At 37.5% G+C, this 22580-nt stretch overlaps 2 protein-coding genes across 2 annotated transcripts; one reads left to right on the forward strand and one right to left on the reverse strand.

The window, feature by feature from the left end:
• The first annotated feature begins 11472 nt into the window (after positions 1–11472).
• On the forward strand, positions 11473–12493 carry PSAN (photosystem I reaction center subunit PSI-N, chloroplast, putative / PSI-N, putative (PSAN)). The gene is made up of 3 exons (XM_021963418.2): positions 11473–11938; positions 12059–12184; positions 12267–12493. Exons 1-3 carry the CDS (start codon positions 11636–11638, stop codon positions 12354–12356), a joined length of 519 nt encoding a protein of 172 aa, XP_021819110.1. The 5' UTR covers positions 11473–11635; the 3' UTR covers positions 12357–12493.
• Positions 12494–12611: 118 nt separating this feature from the next.
• On the reverse strand, positions 12612–17076 carry LOC110761045 (Pectin lyase-like superfamily protein). The gene is given in 6 exon segments (XM_021963417.2): positions 12612–13154; positions 13156–13766; positions 13974–14044; positions 14480–14654; positions 15226–15346; positions 16049–17076. Coding segments are annotated over 6 exon segments (1446 nt in total). The 5' UTR covers positions 16493–17076; the 3' UTR covers positions 12612–13130.
• Between the last annotated feature and the right edge of the window lie 5504 nt (positions 17077–22580).

Below are 22580 nucleotides of genomic sequence, written 5' to 3' on the forward strand. Positions count from 1 at the left end.
ATTAGGGAGGCATTTCAGCATTGGAAGTCTCAAGGAGCAAAACAAGGCATGCTTAATTATGGGGAAACATGTTTGCACAAATGAAGGAGCAGTTTCCAGGATTTCTGGTGGGCTGTCTACACCAGCTAAGGGGAGGACGAATTGGCAGTCCATAAATGGAGAGTTGTAGCTCATTCAAGGGGGGGACACAGAGACATTCACTTCATCCATTACTCTCATACACACATTTAGATTCACCACAAAGAGAGAAGAAAGCTAGCTGCAAAGGAGGGAGAGCTTGGAGTTGTCTTGGGAGCTACCTTGCTGCCACCAACTAGTTCTTCTATTCTCTTTATTCTATCTATGTATTTCTTATTTTCTGTATTCATAGTTATGTTTAACTAATCCATTTAGTTAGTGCTTAGGATGAAGCCCTAGTCATGAATATTCAATGTTATGGATGATTTCATAGTTAATTGATTTCCTTTCTTCCATTGCTAAGTTGTTAATCTCCAATTTATTATGTGCTTGATGTATGTTTTCTTGGAGTAGCTAACTAGGATTTTATGCATCTAGCATAGGTTGGGAAGGGGTTTAGATTCACCAATTCTACTCTCCTTTCACAAGCAACACATGAATGGCCTAAGAATCATTCAAGGGGTTAATAACCATAGGTTGACTAGGACAGATACCATGCTCTAGGACTTGTGTTATTATCATATTCTCAAGGAACTTAATGACTCTTGTATGCTTTATTCTAAGTAGATACCATGCTTAAGTTGCATATTAGAGATCACGTGTTGTGTAGATACCATGCACAATCACATGCCTTAGGAGAATCATGCATCCTGCACCTAGATACCATAGGCTTGCATGCGATAATCTATTGTTCATGAGCTTGAGTCAATTTCTATGCATTCATAACTTGGATAGGAAGACTAGTGGTAGATTCCAAGGCTCTAACACTTCTCAATCATTGTTTCACAACTTGTTGATTGCTGCCATTGTTACTTTCTAGCACTTCCATTTCATTCTCATGTTTTCATTTCAACAACAAAACCCCCCATTTCGAGTGCGTGTGTGGTGCTAGGATTCTGTCCTAGACCTTGCCATTTGTTAGTTAGTTAGTTTCTTTGTTTTATGTTTTTCCAGCATTCTAAGTAGTTTAACTTGTAACCACATTACCATTCTCCGTGGGATCGACCTCGTATTTACATAAGCTATACTATAAACGGTTCATGCACAGCGCCAAAAACTTGTTGAGCATATTCCTAACAACTAAAATGAGTTATTAAAAATAGCAACTTCAATTCTCGCAAGTGCTCAAACTGTTTATAGTATAGCTTATGTAAATACGAGGTCGATCCCACGGAGAATGGTAACGTGATTACAAGTTAAACTACTTAGAATACTGGAACAACATAAGACAAAGAAACAAACTAACTAACAAATGGCAAGGTCTAGGACAGAATCCTAGCACCACACATGCACTCGAAATGGGGGGTTTTGTTGTTGAAATGAAAACATGAGAATGAAATGGAAGTGCTAGAAAGTAACAATGGCAGCAATCAACAAGTTGTGAAACAATGATTGAGAAGTGTTAGAGCCTTGGAATCTACCACTAGTCTTCCTATCCAAGTTATGAATGCATAGAAATTGACTCAAGCTCATGAACAATAGATTATCGCATGCAAGCCTATGGTATCTAGGTGCAGGATGCATGATTCTCCTAAGGCATGTGATTGTGCATGGTATCTACACAACACGTGATCTCTAATATGCAACTTAAGCATGGTATCTACTTAGAATAAAGCATACAAGAGTCATTAAGTTCCTTGAGAATATGACAATCACACAAGTCCTAGAACATGGTATCTGTCCTAGTCAACCTATGGTTATTAACCCCTTGAATGATTCTTAGGCCATTCATGTGTTGCTTGTGAAAGGAGAGTAGAATTGGTGAATCTAAACCCCTTCCCAACCTGTGCTAGATGCATAAAATCCTAGTTAGCTACTCCAAGAAAACATACATCAAGCACATAATAAACTGGAGATTAACAACTTAGCAATGGAAGCAAGGAAATCAATTAACTATGAAATCATCCATAACATTGAATATTCATGACTAGGGCTTCATCCTAAGACCTACCTAAATGGATTAGTTAAACATAACTATGAATACAGAAAATAAGAAATACATAGATAGAATAAAGAGAATAGAAGAACTAGTTGGTGGCAGCAAGGTAGTTCCCAAGACAACTCCAAGCTCTCCCTCCTTTGCAGCTAGCTCTCTTCTCTCTTTGTGGTGAATCTGAATGTGTGTATGAGAGTAATGGATGAAGTGAATGTCTCTGTGTCTCCCCCTTGAATGAGCTACAACTCTCCATTTATGGACTGCCAATTCTTCCTCCCCTTAGCTGGTGTAGACAGCCCACCAGAAATCCTGGAAACTGCTCCTTAATTTGTGCAAACATGTTTCCCCATAATTAAGCATGCCTTGTTTTGCTCCTTGAGACTTCCAATGCTGAAATGCCTCCCTAATTTGCTCAACATGTCAGGTCTAAAGTCAGGTACAGCTGAGTTGAGGCACATGGCTCAAAGGAGGTGTGGAACACAAGGCTAATTAGCTGGCAGCTGCATATTAAAATCCTCCTGAGCATGGTCCAATGTTTGACTAGATAAGGACTCCAGATATGTTCAATTGGACTGAACTTTGGTGTTATACTAGACACCCATTGGAACGACTTCTATGAAGGACGTCTCCTCATCGGAGTTGTGTAAGTTGCTGAAATGAGGCTTGCAAGATGACCTACGAAACTGGTCAAACCAGGAGTGTGGCCCAAATTGGGTCTGTCTTTAAGCTAGTATTCCTCTCATGCCAATCATCCCTTAATATGCATGGATTGTATCAAATGTGATCTCTTGCTGTCTTAACCTACAGAACACACAAACATCGGTAAGTGACTCGAAATGAAGAGAAACTAAACAAAATTACTAAGTAACGAAGGCATGCAAATGTGTGAAATTCTGAACTTATCACTTACCTATTCTTACCTACCTACAGTCCCCATTGAGGGAGGGAAGGAGTAAGCGGTTTCTGTTCGAGGAAATGTGGACTACTGTTGAAGGATGTGAAGAAGTTATTACTCAAGCATGGAGGTCTGGTATAGGGACAACTGTTAACAGATTGAAAGCATGTCAAGGATTTTTGCACAGGTGGAATAATGAGAAAGTGGGGCGAATACCCAGTAAGATTAAAAATTTGCAGCGAAAATTGGATGTGTTGCAGCGGTAACCATTTACAGCAACAGTGGCCCAGTAACAAGCGACTCTAACTCGGGAAATGGATGTGGTGCTGGAGAGAGAGGAGATTTTGTGGCGACAATGGTCAAGGATTTCTTGGTTGAAATTTGGGGATCAAAATACTAAATTCTTTCATGAACATGCCAAGATGCGGGGCCGAAAGAATCTGATCAAAGGTATTTTTGATGATTGTGGAGTTTGGTGTACGTCCACCAAACAAATCTCCACTATCTTTTGTGACTATTTTCAAGACTTGTTCTAGACAAATGGTTTGAATGAGACTGAGACAATTACAAAGAAGATTAGGCATGTGGTTACTACAGAACAAAATAGTAGGCTCACTTTAACATTCTCAAGAGCTGAAGTTGAATTTGCGTTGGGACAGATGCTTTCGACCAAGTTGTCGGGGGTGGACGGCATGCCAGCTTTGTTTTATCAAAAATATTGGGGGACAGTTGGGGATGACGTAGTGAATTTTTGCTTGAATATTTCGAATGAAGGGGCTAGTGTCAAGGCTGTAAACCATACTCTCCTCACCTTAATACCGAAGGTTAATAGGCCGACAAAGGTCACCGAGTTTAGACCAATCAACTTGTGTACGATGCTCTACAAGCTCATGTATAAAACGTTGGTTAATAGGAGGAAATTATGCTTTTTATTATTTCGGAGTTTCAGAGTGCCTTTGTTCCTGCAAGACTCATTATTGACAACATTATTGCAGCCTTCGAAAGTGTTCATGCTGTTAAACGTAGGGGAGGTAGTGGGCTGAAGAAGATGATCCTAAAATTGGACATGTCTAAAGCTTATGATAGAGTGGAGTGGGGTTTCCTTGAAGCTATGCTTCGGAGGTTGGGTTTTAGTGATTGATGGGTGGAGCTGATCATGGGTTGTGTGTCTACTGTTACCTATGCTATCCAGGTTCGGGGGGCGATGACGAGAATGGTTGTGCCAACAAGAGGACTTAGGCAAGGCGACCCCCTCTCGCCTTATCTGTTCTTAATATGTGCGGAAGGGCTGTCTGCCTTGTTCTCCAGTGCTCTCAAAACGAAACAAATCAAGGGAATTTCAGTGGCTAGTGGAGCCCCCACTATTTCCCATCTCTTTTTTGCTTATGATAGTTTGCTTTTTTGTGATGCCCATTTATCTGACTGTGCACATTTGCTTCATATTCTCATATTGTACGAAAGGGCTTCAGGCCAAAAAATAAATTTTGACAAGTCTGTGGCGTGTTTCAGTCCCAAGACAAATCCCATAATGAAGCAATTGATTTCAGAGATGCTTGGAGTGCGGATTGTGGCTTGCCATGAACGATACCTCGGTTTGCCCACGTTAGCTACTCGAAATAGATCCCAAATGTTTAACCATGTCCGGGAGCTCTTGTGGCGCAAGCTAAATAATTGGAACATGAAGCTCCTGTCTGCGGCAAGAAAGGAAGTATTAATCAAGGCAGTTGGGTAGGCTCTTCCTACATATACAATGGGAGTTTTTCAACTGCCGCAGACTCTGCGCAAAGAATTATCGGCTATGATAGCCCAGTTTTGGTGGGGGAAATCTGATCAACGAGGCATACATTGGATGAGGTGGCGAAAGCTATGTCAACCTAAATGTATGGGGGGGCCTTGGTTTTAAGAATTTTGAAGCTTTCAATAAAGCTTTGGTAGCAAAACAGGTGTGGCGTATTTTGGAGAAACCCAACTCTCTGGTGACAAAGATCCTGAAGGCTCGATATTTTCCACATGGAGACTTCATGGGGGCCCCTTTGGGTCCTTCTCCGTCTTTGATATGGCGATCTATTTTGTGGGGACAGGAGGTTGTTGAGGAAGGGCTAGTTTGGCAAGTTGGGAACGGGAATTCAATTAGGATTTTTCATGACAAGTGGATCCCTAAACCCTGTACTTTTAAACCATTATGGAACACATGATTGGATTGGAATGCTAAGGTGGCTGATCTAATCACTGATTCTGGAGCATGGGATTTGGCTTTGCTAACAAACCACTTCTGTGGGGAGGATAAAGAGACCATAACTAGCATAGCTCTAGGGTCAGTTGCACAATTGGGTGATAACCAATACTGGCACTTTGAAAAATCTGGTAAGTACTCAGTTAAAATTGGATATCGGGTGGTTTTATCCCAATGCGACGAGAACTTTGATATTGGTGGCTCAGATTCCTAGGCAAGACAATCTTTTTGGAAGCAACTCTGGAAGCTTGAGGTGCCAAGTAAGATTAAGAATCTGGTGTGGAGGGCGTGCTCAGACATCTTGCCCTCTGCTGTTAATCTGTATAAGAGGAAAGTGGTTCAGTCCCAAGTTTGCTTCAGATGTGGCAAATATTATGAGGATGCATGTCATGCTTTGTGGAGTTGTAAGGTCAGCAAGCAGTTTTGGAGGTGTACGGGGTTTGCTGGGTGTTTTAAAATTAGTGGAGACTCTTTTGCATATTTATTTGATGCGGTTATTAGAGCTTGCTCACAGGTCGACGTGGAGAGGTTTGTTTGTTGTGTTTGGAAGCTCTGGCAGACACATAATGATATGTTGCATGGGAAATCTGTTCCTCGCATAGAAGACTGAGTCGAGAGAACTGAAGCAGTGGCGATGCTCAAGGGAGCTTTGGAGTGGCGGAGTAATTTGGGTAATGTGGTGGAGGATATTAGACGATTAATGGCGGATCGTGGGGTGGTTGATGTGGTGTTTCAACCTCGCAATGGCAATGGGGCTGCTCATGCACTGGCCCAGTTTGGATTGAAGAAAGGTCTACATTTTTGTTGGGAAGATATTGCTCCCCCTTGGCTGGAGCAGGTACTAGAGAGCGATAGGGTGCAGGTTTAACGGGGCTCTTTTGTTCTCCTCTGTTGTTTATTTGGAGGTGTTGTGGTACTCTTTTTCCTTAACCGGATTTTCCTCCCTTGGGGGATTTTATATGGCAAGGTTTTAATGAGGCCACTCTGAGCCCTCTGTTTCGCCAATTGATTCTTTTGTAAGTTTGATGCAAGTTCAATGAAATTCTTCTTCTTGATCCAAAAAAAAAAAAAAAAAAGTAGATAAGTACTTGGTGGATTCTTTTGAGAACCCTATGAGCAAAAAATTCAATATCTTGAATTGGTGAAAAGAAAACCAAATAAGATATCCAGTTCTTTCACAAATTTCCAAGGATCTCCTTGCAATTCCTAGTTCTACTGTTGCTAGTGAAAATGTTTTTAGCCTAGGCAAGAGAATTGTGGATCTTTTTAAAAGCTCATTGCATCCTAAAATGGTAGAAGCATTAGTGTGTTCTTGTGCTTGGCTTAGGGCATAAGAATTTTCGTTTTACAAGGAACCCATGGATAATGAGATTGAATTCTACAAGGAAGTGGAAGAGGTTACAACTTGTGAGTAATTAGTTTATTTTCATGTTGTTCATGCTTGTTATAACATTTTTTAAGTCAAGAGCCCTCTCTTTATGCTTATTTTGTGGGATCACATATTTTCGGCATCCATTCAAAAGGTGACACGTGTAAAATGAAATATGCCTTAGGTCAAATAATTGTGCTAATTAAATCCTATTTAATTAGCCAATTATCCTTATTTAAGATAGGAATATCTCCCTAAATCAAAGATTTGATTTCCACCAAATCTCCTTAATGGGAATTATTCTCCACAAACGCTACCAAAGATGGAGACTCTATATAAAGGCAAGCATAACTCATACATGGGGTAATTCCAAAAACCCTAGAAAAAACAAAAGGCTCTCATGTCACATCTCTCTCTCTCTCTCTCTCTCTCTCTCTCTCTCTCTCCTAGCGTCTGCATGTAACACCTAGGAAAAAAAAAGATTTTTTTTTAAAAAAGATAATAATAAAATATATTTATTTAACCTTAATTATGAGTTTTAAATTTTTTAGTATAAAAAAAAATGAAAAGAAGAAGAAGGCAACGTGTAAGCCAAACCTTCATCTTTCCTTCATTCTTCCCCCCTTCTCTTATACATTCTCTTCAAAAATCTGATTTTAATCTCAAATTTGGATGAGTTGTTCATCTATTGGAGGTGAGTCACCTAGTCTAGGCTAAGGATATTAATTGCATAAACTAAGATAAGATTGGAGATGAAGGAAATGAAATTTTGGGTGAGGAAGAGAAGGGAGAATAGGAGGAAGAGAAGAAAAAATCTCTAAGGAATTGGATCAAAAGTGTAGATTCAACAACTCCGAGAACTTCCGAACGGTAAATTTGGTACTTTATTTAGCTGGACTTGAGGTAGGGTTTCCCGATGTACCAATGATTGGGCTATGTCACTTTTAATCTTGGTGCTTATATATAGTACTATAAATATGAATATTATTGTGGATTTGCTCGGTAAATATTATTTGATGTTATGTGAATATTATTATTGATGTTTCTTCGTGGATATTATTTGACGTTGGGTGAATATTATTATTCATGTGATTAAATATGAAATATTATTGTTATTATCTGTGGTATTATTCTACAGAGATAAATGATGTTTGCGTTGCATTACATATGCATCATAAATACAGTGGTGTTTGGGGTGTGTGTGTCGTTTGAGGTATATCTAAGGGGTGGGAGAAGGTTTTAGATATATCTGAGTAAAAAAATGTAGAATATATTCAGGTGACGGGAGCAAGACTTGAATATATTGAGGTGATGGGAGCAGGGACAATGGGTTAAGGGACGAATAGTGAAAGTTGAGAAATTCGTAAATAAAAGAACAATGGGTTAAGGGATGAATAGGCGCTAGTTCATATTTTAGGGTATTCGGAGCCACAGTGGTAAAACGCATGGCGTGGGAAATACAGGCTTGTTGCCCTAAGGTATGAATTAGTGGGATTAGAAGGGAGTGAGTTCATGGCATCACTGCATATGCAAATTTATTTATTTGGTCTGATTGCATAACTTATATATCTTGTGTTGTTTGATGCATGACACTTTGATTAACTGTGATGGTTGACCTTGAGGGGTTTGAGGATACTCTACTAGGCATTAGAATGCTCATACCCTAATAGATTATGTAGGATTCAAGGCGAAGTTTGAGGAAGCGGGTTTCAACCAAGCTATTAGGCTTTTGTTGTTGATTTTTGTAATTAATATTTGTAAGTAGTCAACCATTTGATAAAAAGCTTAGTGTGTATTTAACTACGAGCTATTGCGACTCTGATTTTGTGTTGTTAAGTAAATTTGGAATATTTGTGACTCTATTTCTCATCATATCATGGTTGTAAGATTTTATTCTTATGACTATGGTATGTCACACCATGATTCGGGAATATTCCTTATTTTCGAATCGGGTCGCACCGCACCACCTCCTCTCCCCGAAGAGGAAAACTCCATCCTTTCAGCATAATCTGCATCTCCTTGAGCACATTTTATTGACGTAGGCATTTGAGGGGCCTTGGCCAAAACCACATCATATATTATCCCAGGAGGAAATTTGCTCAAACACATTTCATTCTAATGTTCTTTATAAATACTAAACTTGTGTTGTTTTATTTGTAGATGGCCGCACTCTTCATGGTTCTACCTCTACATCACAATCACAATCACAAACAAGTCCTTCAAATCCACTCCCTACAACCATGTGATTCTCCTATGTTTTGTTTTGTGTTTCTTATTTTGGCTTGTAACTTTAATTAAATTTGCATTGCATTTTGTTTTGGGTTGTAACTTTATTTGCTTTTGTATTGTGAAATGGTAACTTTGTTTACTTGGGTTTAAATTTGCTTATTTGGGTTGTCATTTTATTTGCTTTTGGCTTGTAACTTATTTTTCAAATGCTTGGTTGGTTTGGTTATAAATTATATGCTTGCTTATAAGTTTGCTCAAATGGATTAGATTTGAATGCCAAAATTTGAAGTTTAATGCTTGCTTATATGATATATGCTTGCTTATAAATTGAAAGTTTAATTTTTGGGTGCAAAATGCTTGGGCTTAAAACGCTTCAAAATAAGCTTCAAATTAAGCTTGGAAAAATCCAGAAAAAAAACGAAGAAGTCATGGCCCAAAACGACCCAATTAAAAAGACCCAAAAAAGTTCAATTTTTGGTGGATGTTGGTTTTGGTTGACATTGACCGCTTCATTGGTCTGACTGAGTCACGGTTAACTAGCCCTTGTCGGGCCAGGATCAATCCCAAATATGAAAATACCTCCAATTTTCAGTCGGTTTGCGGTTGAATGAAAAAATCGTGGTTCCCAAACTGAGTCCACCCTTAGTGTGAACTTTTTTATTTTTTTTATTTTTTTATAATTTTTTTCAAACTATTTCATACCTGATACTAATATGAAAAAAAAAAAAATAGTACCAGTTTTATTTTTATTTTTATAAGCACTTTTTTAATTATTATTATTATTACTTTTTTTTTATAGTTGGTTTATTATTAATTTTTGGGTAAATTTCACTTTAGTGCCCGGAAGTTTCCCGAAATTCAAACTTTACTACACGAAGATTTTTTCGTTTAAGTCTCATACACGAACTTTGATTTTGCTACCACTTTCATACCTCCGTTAGTTTGACTTTCCATTAAACGATGACGTGCATTCATAACTCTACCTGTACTCACACATCTTGTGCCACTTGGACTAATAAAATAAATATAAATAAAAAGTAAATCTAATTAATATATCAATCCCGTTCTCCTGATTTCTTGGGCAACTACCGTTAGATTTTATCCAACAATGGACAACATTCTACTACACAATAAACTCAATTTTTAATTTTTAATGCCAATTTTTTTAGGAAAATAATTTTTAAAGCAGTATTTTAGGGAAAAAAAATTAAAAACATAAAGGACTTTTATCATCATTATGCCTCCCAACACCCTTTCCCACAATTCTTCATCTTCATCCTTTTCAGATTCCAAACTCTTTATCTCCCATTATTTTATGCTTTAATTCTCTTATTCAAGTTGGTCTCTTTCTTCTCTCTTCTTTAAGCTTAACAATTCTTCTCCATTTATTTTCAACCGTACGAAAATTATGACATTTCTATAATATGGTTGCAAAGTTTTTTTTTTAGTGGGTCAACATGAAGCTATGAATATCACATCATCATTTAATGAAAAACGTGACAGTCAAACTAACGAAAGTATGAAAGTGGTAGTAAAATTAAAGTTTAGGCATGAGACTGAGGCCAAAAAAACTTTGTGTAGTAAAGTCTAAATTTCAGGAAACTTCCGAGTAGTAAAGTGAAATTTACCCTTAGTTTTTTTAAAAAAATTTGGTTTATTTTTAGATAACACAACTTTGTCATTTGTTTTGCAAAGGCATTTTGGTAGTCAAACTGGTTTTGATTTCGATTCCTCACAATGGTAAACGGTTTTAATAGGAATCCGTTTTATTTTCAATTTGATTCCTGACAGTTAGTAAACAACTTAATTGGAATGATTAACTCCGATTCCTAGTTACTCTGATTCCTACTTAACCTGATTCCTGATTAGTAAACATGCCCTAAGGTTTTGGGGAATTGGGATGTTGTTGGGTAGTTTTGGAAAATGGGCTTTGGAGTTGGGCTACTATAATGGTTGGAAGGAGATTTGGGTTGTCATTATGGTTGGAAGGAGAGTTTGGTTGTCATGAAGTCGGTCCGGTTTAGTTTGAATTGCTTTTTTCTTGATATAAACCGAAATCGATTTTGTCTCGATTTTGACTTTTTTAGTCAACATGGTATTTTTTGGTTTTTTCCAGCTTGGTTCGATTTTTGCTGTTTTCGGTTCCGTTGCCCACCCCTAAGTACCGGTTTTTCACTTTAACACTTACTTCATTTGTAACCGAAGTCATTATTCACTCTCATTTTACTTTCTCATAGGCTCTCAAGCCTATGTACAATATAACAACCGTTTACTATAGTGAAAATAAGCATACAACTCAACATGGACGTAACCCATTTAGATGAACCACGATTTATTGCCCGTGTTCTTGGTGTGTTTGTGTGTGTTTTTGGGTCCTATCTCATTGACCCAATTTTTGGCTTCAACAATTTTATGATTTCCCACCTTCTTTCCATGAAAAAACTTGTCTAATTACTTCTTCCTCGGTGTTTTATTACCAGAGAATTAAACACAACACAACTGCCAACAGAGCACAAGTTTGGATTCTTAAGTGGGACCAAAACACAAGGCCGCCACACAAATTAACTCCAATGTCCCAAACCAGTAGCATGAAGTGGAAAGTTTGCCAATAGGAGTGAGGCAATCTCACCTTATCCACACTCCCACCACAATCGCTCCTTATCAAATATCCATAACCCCAAAATTACAAACCCCTCTCACAATACCTACCACTTTCTTCTGTTCTTGTACAAGCCTTTGATTTCAGATTGTGAAATTTTCTCCAAGTACAAGTCTTATTAGTGAGAAGAAGAAGAAATGGCAGCCATGATTAACTCTAGTGTGTTGGCATGCAACTATGCCATCTCTGGCACTGCAATGTCTGAACTCAATGCAAAGATGCCTTCTTCTGTTGTGGCGGCAGCTGGTCAGAAAGTGGTGCCTGCAATCAGAGCTCAACAGACTAGAGTTTCTGCTGATTCTCAAAAGAGTGAAGGAAGAAGGGCAGCTCTGCTCTTCCTAGCAGCCACTGCTTTCACATCAGCTTCTGTTGCTGCCTCCAATTCCTTTGCCAATGCTGGGGTCATTGATGATTACCTAGAAAAGAGCAAAGCCAACAAGGTAGCTTATTAATTAATTAAATTAATTTATATATTTTCTTTTTTTAAAAAATTAATCATAAATTAAGCTTATGCTTGATTGTAGTGATTGACTTTTGGGGTATATTGTTTGTACTTTTAGGAACTGAATGACAAGAAGAGGCTAGCAACAAGTGGTGCAAACTTTGCAAGAGCATTCACAGTTCAATTTGGGACATGCAAGTTCCCTGAGAACTTTACAGGCTGCCAAGATCTTGCCAAGCAAAAGGTACAAAGCTCGAGTGGGTGTTGGGTTGAGTTTACATTTTCTCTTTGAGTTTTGTTTAATTTGATTAATTTGGCGGATGCAGAAAGTACCATTTATCTCTGAAGATCTGAGTTTGGAATGCGAAGGCAAGGACAAGTTCAAGTGTGGTTCCAATGTATTCTGGAAATGGTAAACAAGAGAAAATAAATGGTTCCAATCTCTTAATTTCCTCAGCAACCCTCAACATGTATGTAGCTAAATTTCTTCTTAATTCAAAAGCTTCAATCCTTTCATCTGTATCTTGTGATTTAATCCATAAGTATTCTCTTCTGTTCCGTTTCCTATTTCTGGTTGAAAGATGAACAACAACTCAGCTAAGTCAGATGGCATCTTCAATTTAGCCGTGAACTAAAATATACAAGAAGTTATCTTGTCGATCCGTAACATAAATTCATCAATGAATGAAATGAAATATATAAGTTCAGAAAAAATGTTACACTTGTTGTGTATCAATTCTATACAAGTTCAGCTTCATCACTCCGGCTTTGAGGGTTACTATAATCTGTGTACTTTCTGAGTATGTATGTGTAGCACCACGGCAATGAACTGTTTGAAATAAACAAGTAGTCTTGATGAAAATAATTAGTGCCCGAAATAAGGTAACCCATTCAGTAGATTCTGGTGATCACCAAACAGACTTGTGCACAATGGATCCAATACACAAGAAAAATTCATCATTGTGCAAATTGAATAGGTCACCAGACAGCAGTCATAGAAGATCTCCTTGAACACCAGCTACATATCTCACTTGCAAAGCCAAGCCTTAGCTGATCATGCCTGTTCCCGTAATATGGTTTGTGTTCGATTCCAAAAGAACACCCAACTGTGGAAGAGTAATCGAAGTCCAACCTCAAAACTTGGGCCTCATATTTCCCAAAAAACACAAACTAAAGGCATCCACAGCCGCTCAACGTTGCAGACACCAGTCAAAAAGCGTCCACATCCTGCAACTGAGGACATGCAGCTGGAAACACCTCATTGGCAAAACCTGAAACAAATTCACAATGCCACGCTGCAGATGGAGCAAGACCAAGTACTGTGACATTCTTAAAGCATATCCTTTCAAATGAAGCACCCTCAATGCCCTTCAATTCTGGGGCTTTTGTTGAATTCAAACTGAACACGTTGCTAATAAAAATTCCCTTTACTTGGGGAACAGCTTTGGGATCCCATCCTTTGTCTGGGTGGTCATTGGCCCCTCTACTAAACCTTATGGGTACCTTCACCCTTTCCATCAGTATGTTACTTATACTAATATTTGCTATGTAGCCCCCTCTACCTTTGTCCGTTTTTATGCGCACCCCAGCTGCAGAGTCCCAAACATGCAAATCCTCAATGGTCACATTTGAAATCCCACCAGACATCTCACTACCTATTCCCACTCCAGAGCAAGTTGGAGTGGTGCCATGAACTCTTCTTACTATGATGTTTGAGCTTGGACGAGCCATTTTGATTCCATAGTGATCCCAACCACTTTTCACTGCTACAAGATCGTCGCCACTCTCAATGTAACAGTCCTCAATGCACACATTAGTGCTCGAATCTGAAACATAACATACAAAATTAAATTTGCAAAACAAATAAATTTCTTTACGCTAACTTCTTTGATTAGTTTAGATAAATCATTTTGTGTGATAGAATCAAGATTCATAGACAAAGTTAAATACACATAAAATATACTTGATTAACTTCTCAAACTACTAATTTAGATGAACAGATGTTATGTTAAATTGACAGAAGAGGAGCATACCCGGGTCTATGCCATCAGTATTAGGAGCATTCAGAGGAGCCAAGATCGTCATGTCCTTGATAACAACGTTACTGAAACAAACACAGAACTATGAGCGGACGATTAATTTTTATTTTTTTACGCATAGAACGAAGATAAATGAAATTGGGCTCAAAGTATGCCTCTGACATTAGATGGGAAGATAGTTTATCAACCCTTAATTAAAAATAAAAAGGATCTAAAATGCAATGCAAACGAGCCCCTTTTTTCATCTTCCATCATGAGCTGCTTTATTATAATTTTCCAAATCAGAGAGAAAATAGATTAGAAAGTAGCTGGATCATTTGAAGACGGCGAAAACAAACACAAAACAACAATCCTAATCGTTTTTTCCTGACTATAATGAAATCTCACTGTTTTAAGCTCCAACTACATTACGAATTAGCATTAACTTCAATTGATATGCAAACATGTACCCTCCAAAAAACAAAAAGAAAGAACATATATATCAGGAAAAAGCAGTGCACCTGCAGTAAACAGGATGGATGGTCCAAAAAGGAGAATTGAGGAAAGTGAGGTTAGAGATGAGAATGTTTTGAGAGTTCATTAGCTCAAGCAGGTGACCTCTGGTATGCTCCAGTGTTCTGTTCCACCATAGTTCCCACCACATTTTCCCCTGCCCGTCAATTGTCCCGTTATTACCTGAAAGGCCCCAAATAATTATTGACTCAATGCCTCCAGAAAGATAACAAACTTAACAAGAGTATCTTAGGTATAGTTCACAAATTTTTTATGTATAAAAGACATCACAAAAGATTTTGGACACCTATTAGTGGCACCACCAAAAAATTAAAATTAAAAATTAAAAAATCTGAAAATACCGCCTTGATGGTGGTTTTATGTCCACCATATTTAGATAATCCATCAAATTTTAAATTAAAGACTGGTGGCACTAGTTGGTTCATTCTAATAAATCTGAAAATTGGTATGACAATTCAGTCTTCTAGATCAGGGACATGGAGAGACCACTGCATGTGAATATCATGTGCCCATTTAAAGAATAATAAAAGGCAGGTTTAAATCACATTCAAAGAATATAATATGCTCTGGTTATTGGTTAATCATTCATTAAATAAATGTACTTTTTTGGTCTCAGTCACTATATATGCACTTATTTGATATCCATCATTCTCAACTTCATTTTGATTACCATTGATGACTTAAAAGGGGAGAAAGCAAAAGCCATGGGGAAGAAAATGAATAATTTTGGTACCTGTAATGACAACATTTGTAAGACCATCCCCATGAATAAGGCTTATATGTCTTCCTCCTAACCTCTCTCTTCCTCTTCCATAAGAAGGCAATGGCTCAATAATAGGCCATTGCTTCGGATCCTATAAATAAAAGGGCAAAAATCAAATCATCTCATTTGCCTGAAAGATGAAGAAAGTAACAAAACAAGGCAGAACCCCAGAAAAACAAAAGAAAGTACAAAAGAGGCAATATATTATATAGGGAAGAGAATCATGCCGTTGAACTTGAATTAAACATTTTTGGGTGGGTGGGGTGGTCCCTCTAGGCACCCGTGAACTTTCTCAATCCCTTTGTTAATAGAAGATGCTTCAAAAGTAATATGAACATGATAACTGTGACCTCCATTTGTAATGAGTCTCCTAATCTATGCCATCATTACAACAGCAAACAAAGAAAAGTAAAACACCATCTCCACAGTAATTTTCTGTTTTGCTTACTTTCTTGGGTTGTTTTCATATAGGATTGAGTTTCAATTTTACCCATTTCAACCCAGAATTAAAAAATAAACCTTTAAATAACTTACCCTAAAGTTATAATCTTACTGTAAATTAACCTAATTTATAGGAAGGGAATTCGAACTTGTGTGCAGAAGAGGGCACACCCGTGGCCGGCCGGCCTAACCCACATATGCTACCCGTCTTTACAAACAACCAAACAAACAAGAAAACCATTTCCTAAACCTTAACGAAAATTAATCATTTTATAGGGAAAACAAACAAACAAACAAGAAAAAAGTATTGAATAAAATAAAGAAAATAGAATAGATAGATTATTTTATTCACCTGGGAGCCCAGAATTACAGCGCCCTCTTCAAGAAAAAGCGTGAAATTACTGGTGAGGTTAAAACTGCCCGTCAACCATCTCCCCTTAGGAACGTTCAACTGAGCCCCACCACTCTCCCCGAAACGCTGCATGTGGAGAATCGCCCTCCGAAACGCTTCGGTGTTGGAGGTGGCCCCGTCGCCGACCCCGCCAAAGGCCTCGATCGACATCACCACCTTCCTCTTGGGGACGCCCCCGAAGAACCCGGAACAGGTGCTCGGGTGATGATCCGAACGGGTATGGGATCCTGCGGCGGGCCAAACCGACCCGACCCATGTGGGAAGACCCGCCATGGTTGAGAATGTTTGGTAGGAAAGGACAAGCATGACGGTGAAGAGGAGGAGCAGAGATGCCCATGTGGGTTTGATGGAGCTACCCAGTATGCTGGGTTTTTCTGCATCCATGAATTACTGCTTTCTTACTTACGTGCATGAAAATTAAATACCCAGAAACAAAAAAAATGGAAAATGGAAGGAGAGAAGGAGATTATTATTATTAATTTTTTTTTTTTTGGGTTGAAAAAGTGTGTGTTTGGATGAAGAGAAAATGAAGATGAAGGTGGAAGTGGGGGTTTAGAGGGAGGCAGCTGAGCTGGCTTTTACGTGAAGGTGGAGTGTGGTGAATAAGGAAGAAGGACGAAGAGGGGAGAGTTTGTTTGTGTGGGGTCCGATTCGGAAAGTTGAAACAAAGCTCGATCCGATTTGTTTGGTGTGGGAGGGGTGAGGATCGGGTGAGGTAGGCAGTGGCCACGGGGCTTTCTTGTGATGTACGTGGCGGGATCTGATTGGGCTGTATGATTTACGTTTAAAATTGGGTTGAATTTGAAGATTCGGGTCGAGGTGGGTGAGAATCGAGATGGGGAGACGATTTCGGTGGGTTTGTCTGGGCTGGCTTGTAGTGTTGTGAATTGTAAAGTGCATTGAAGGAAGGCGGCGATGTGTGTGAATGTGATCATGTGAGCAGAGAAGCCGCTCTTCACGGGAGTCTTTGAAAAACGTTAATTCTAATTGCGCGCAAATTTAATGAGACAATACTAATGTGAAGCCTAGCCTAATGTCAAAATCTCCTAAATAAAAACACAAATATTTATAAATAATTTTAAGTGTTTTTAGGAGAAATAGTCCTTGAACTTACGTGGCGGGAGGGTGACATCGGGTGAGGTCGGTAGTAGCTGTAGGTGGCGGGATTTGATTGTGCGGTGTGATTTATGGGATATTTGTTATCAATAATGCTTAACAACAACTAAATTTGAGTCCCCACCACATCATCTATTTTTATTTAACTCAAAAATCCTCACATTTTTCTTAAATTAAGATTAATATAAAGAGTAAATAACTTAGTCTCAACGTATTTATGTGAATGTTTTTTTCGGTCAATTAAAACAAAATTATTTGAACTCAAATACAATTGTAGCATATAGAAACATCGGCCGTAACGTCGGCAGTAACGAGAGAAACTATATATGTGTGGCGTTTTTTGTTTAGAAAAGTTGATATAGATCCAAATTCTCATCTAGAAGTTGGGTTTAATCCTCGGATTTGGTGACTTTGATACAAGTCCTTTGACTTTTGTGCCACATAGGATTACATTCCTTTTTGAATATTGTCTGATGTAATCTTTTTATTTTATATATTTAAAATCATTTTTTGTTCCAATATTGCCCATTATCTTAGATTACTTACCTTAATGAGATAATTAGCCAATATTATATTTCTTTCCTTATCCAATTTATCCTTGCCCATTATCTTCGATTACTTACCTTAATGAGATAATTAGCCAATATTATATTTCTTTCCTCATCCAACAACTCTTAATGAGGTAATCTTATTATTATTATTTTATGTTGAATATATGCTCAACTTTTAATCAGGTTCAGTTATTTTGTTCTTTTTAGTTGTTCTTTTATGTATAGTATACCGGAGACATAGGTACGTAATACATTTTTCTTCATATATATATCTAAATTATAGGTAACATATTCCTTTAACAAAAAAAAAGTTATTAATTGACTTGTGTTTTGACATACATGAGATATAGGTACCACACTTTTTTGCCTTTTTGTTTATGAATCTAAGTTATAGGTAACATACGATTTACCATTTATCTTTTTTATGTACCGGAGATATAGGTAGTTTTCTAATTTATGTTCCTAACTTATAGGTAACATGATTTATCACTAAGTATTTTTCGTTACTAATAATAACACTATTTACTTGTATGTCAGGTATATAATTTAATGTGGGTGCTTGTATTGGTATAATTTGTGGGTCTTTACTTTGTATTGATTAAATTGTATTTTGTCCATATATTAGGAATATTATGAAGGAAAGAATTCAAAATTTAAATTATGGAATTCAATTACAAGGAAATAATGTATTAAATTTAGATTTTCAATGTGTTTTCCTTATTTACCTCAAAGGGTAAAATTGACACAACAAAAAAGTAATAAATGTAAAAGGACCTGCATCTAAAACTAAAACCGCGAGGACTAAACCCAATGATAGCTAATCGTTGTGGACCTAGATCTAAGAAGCCCTTTTTTGTTTCACCATACTGTTGAAAAATACACGAATTCCACATCGAAAACTTAATAAAATAAAAAGTACCGTATAATAAATGATTTCACTCCTAACAGACAATATATAGTTTACACAACAATTTTATAAAGCTCTTCAAAATATCACTTAAAATAACACCACACATACAACAACAGTAATACTTGCGTCTTTATTTAAATGGAATTTTCAGGTCGCTCTGTCGCTACGCGAGGAGAGACGTGCGTCAACATTAGGGTTTCCCCACAGTCCGCCATCGTCTTCCTCCTTGCTTTGACAGCGCCTGTTGTCGTCGTCTTCCTCCCTTGTCATCCTGTTGCTGTCTCAGTTGGCGTCGATTTGTCTCTCTCTTCGGTCCTTCTGGTTGCTTTCCCCTGTGTCTCCTTTTATTCCTCTGGTTTGTTTCAGGATTTACGTTGGGGCTGGGTTGATCTCTTTTGCCTGGTAGCTCACGATTACGGCTTATGCCCTCACGTCCCCTTATTTTCCTTGTCTCATCTCTGCCTTGGTGTCATATTCAAAGGGAGGTGGGTCTTGTTTGGCTATTGTCTTCGACGGGTTTTGGCTTTTTCCTTCACTCTGACGAATTGGGGATGGCGGCAAGGGTTCCTTGGATCTCTATGTGGATGTAGGGGTGTTTTTCTATGTGGTGAAACCCCGTATTTTTAAAAATATATATATATATTTTGGGAAATTAAAAATTTTGGTACATATTTAGTTTATAACATATACAGTTATATATATTATACGTGTTATATTTTCAAGAAATTTTTCTTATTAGTTATTAAAAATAGTAATATTATAATAAGTATATGATTTGAGTTAGACAGCTTTATTGTTACTTGAATGGCTAAGTTCAATAGTCTAGTTCTTATCTAAATCTTTTTACAAACACACAAGTGTCATTATACCTAGGTGACTAAGCTCTATTTTAGCATGGGGTGTTGGCAATCTAGCTAGTAATAATTATCCTAATCTTGGAGCCCAAGATTCTCATGTGGTCATCACCTCCCCGCCAATTAGAACTAATTGGTTCTTCCCTAAGTATTACTATAAATAGGACATTTTTCCTTTGTTTTTGAAAAGTACCTAACCTTGCATGAAAGTTCATGCAAAGAGAAAAAAAAAAAACCGTAGAGAGAGAGAGTAGTGATAAAATTCTCAAGAGGAGTTAGGGCCCGTATGTAGCTTGTGGGTGTTTTTTTTAACTTGGAGTTAACTTTGGAATCGAGGTAGGGGTTTCTTAGGGGGCCTTTTACAAAGATTGATTTAATTAAATTTCGTGAGCTAATTATGCGTGTTATTATAATTTGATGGATGTTCTTGATATTATATAAATGTTCTTCATGTTGGGTGTTTACGTGTTGTTAACTATTTGAACAATGTTGGCATAATTATATATAGATTAGTGATGTTTTAAATGGTTACATTGTTGTGAGATATATAGGATATTGGAAAGGCATAATTATATTATGTCATGGAAATTGGCTGGAATTGTTGGATTGAGAAAATAATGATGGAAAAAAGAGTAATGAAAATAATCTTTTGTGTAGTTGAGTCTAACTCTTGGTAAGTACCAGATCTCAAGGATCCCACAGTGCACATGATTTTTATTGGGTGATGCGGAACTGGTGACAGAGAGTTAGACAAGATAACTAACAAAAAGGGAAATTATGGGATGATTGAGATGAGTGTTAGTTCATATAAATGGGCATTCAAGAACAAGTCATATAAGCATGGTATGGGACGTGCAGGTCTGCTTGTCTAGTTATATGAATTAACGGGAATAGAATTAAAGCTCATTCATGCATTATTGTTAATATTGTGATATTTGGTTGTGTGATTGTATGTCACTTACTTTAGTTATATCAATCTACTGTGGTAAGGTCTTATGTCTCTACTGATGAGCGATGGTTGCTCATCCCTCACCCTGTTTAATTTTTCAGATGAATTAGTGGGCAAGACAAGGACTAAACCAGTTGAGGCTGAATTAGATGAGAGTGATAAAGTTTTATTTATTTCTTGTAAAGTTGTAAGATTTTGGAGCTATTTTTATAAGAGAAGTTTATTTTAAACCCATGTTTCGGCTTCTTTTTATTTTATTTTACTTTTTATTTTCTCACGCACCAGGCGCGTGGTTTCCACCGACCTTGGGGTTCAGGGCATGGCAGGTTGCTTCCTTTTAGGGTGGAGAAGGTGTTTGCTACGAGCTGCTGGTGGTGTAGGTTGTGGTTAGTGGCAGAGCCAGGATTTGCATTAGAGGGAACCCTTCACAAAATATTATAAAATAATTTGAATATGAGCATTCATGCGCTAACCGGTTTGTCTCGGCAGGCTTGTAGTGTTGTGAAATGTAAAGTGCATTGAAGGGAGGCGGCGATGTGTGTGAATGTGATCATGTGAGCAGAGAAGCCGCTCTTCACGGGAGTCTTTGAAAAATGTTCATTCTAATTGCGCGCAAATTTAATGAGACAATACTAATGTGAAGCCTAGCCTAATGTCAAAATCTCCTAAATAAAAACACAAATATTTATAAATAATTTTAAGTGTTTTTAGTAGAAATAGTAATTGAACTTACGTGGCGGGAGACATCTCGGGTGAGGTAGGTAGTAGCCGTAGGTGGCGGGATTTGATTGTGCGGTGTGATTTATGGGGTATTTGTTATCAATAATGCTCAAGGACACCAAATTTGTGCACTAAATTTGAGTCCCCACCACATCATCTATTTTTATTTAACTCAAAAATCCTCACATTTTTCTTAAATTAAGATTAGTGTCAACCTATTTATGTGAATTTTTTTTTTTGTCAGTTAAAACAAAATCATATGAACTCAAATTCACAATTTGTAACATATAGAAACAAACAATATATAGTTTACACAACAATTTTATAAAGCTCTTCAAAATATCACTTAAAATAACACCACACATACAACGACAGTAATACTTGCGTCTTTATTTAAATGGAATTTTCGGGTCGCTCTGTCGCTACGCGAGGAGAGCTGTGCGTCAACATTAGGGTTTCCCCACATTCCGCCATCGTCTTCCTACTTGATTTGACAGCGGGTGTTGTCGTCGTCTTCCTCCCTTGTCATCCTGTCGCTGTCTCAGTTGGCGTCGATTCGTCTCTCTCTTCGGTCCTTCTGGTTGCTTTCCCCCGTGTCTCCTTTTATTCCTCTGGTTTGTTTCAGGATTTACGTTGGGGTTGGATTGATCTCTTTTGCCTGGCAGCTCACGATTATGGCTTATGCCTTCACGTCCCCTTATTGTCCCTGTCTCGTGGCTGCCTTGGTGTCATATTCAAAGGGAGGTGGGTCTTGTTTGGCTGTTGTCTTCGACGGGTTTTGGCTTTTTTGCTTCACTCTGACGAATTGGGGATGGCGGCTAGGGTTCCTTGGATCTCTACGTGGATGTGGGGGTGTTTTTCTAGGCGGTTGTGTGAAATTCCGTATTTTTTAATATATATATATTATATTTTGAGAAATTAAAAATTTTGTTATATATTTAGTTTATAACATATGCAGTTAAATATATATATATATATATATATATATATATATATATATAATTATACGTGTTATATTTTCAGAAATTTTTCTTACTAATTATTAAAAATAGTAATATTATAATAAGTATATGTTTTGATTTAGACACCTTTATCTCGTTACTTGAATGGCTAAGTTCAATAGTCTAGTTCTTATCTAAATCTTTTTACAAACACACAAATGTCATTATACCTAGGTGACTAAGCTCTATTTTAGCATGGGGTGTTGGCAATCTAGTAATATTTATCCTAATCTTGGAGCCCAAGATTCTCATGTGGTCATCACCTCCCCGCCAATTAGAACTAATTGGTTCTTCCCTGAGTATTACTATAAATAGGACATTTTTCCTTTGTTTTTGAAAAGTACCTAACCTTGCATGAAAGTTCATGCAAA

Source organism: Prunus avium, chromosome 4 (assembly GCF_965620075.1).
Source record: "Prunus avium chromosome 4, drPruAviu1.hap1.1, whole genome shotgun sequence".
Classification (NCBI taxonomy): Eukaryota; Viridiplantae; Streptophyta; class Magnoliopsida; order Rosales; family Rosaceae; genus Prunus; species Prunus avium.

Coding starts and splice junctions, on each gene's coding strand:
- PSAN (XM_021963418.2), top strand. CDS start 11,636: ATGGCAGCCATGATTAACTCTAGTGTGTTGGCATGCAACTATGCCATC. Junction 11,939..12,058: donor AAAAGAGCAAAGCCAACAAG/GTAGCTTATTAA, acceptor TTGTACTTTTAG/GAACTGAATGACAAGAAGAG. Junction 12,185..12,266: donor AAGATCTTGCCAAGCAAAAG/GTACAAAGCTCG, acceptor TGGCGGATGCAG/AAAGTACCATTTATCTCTGA.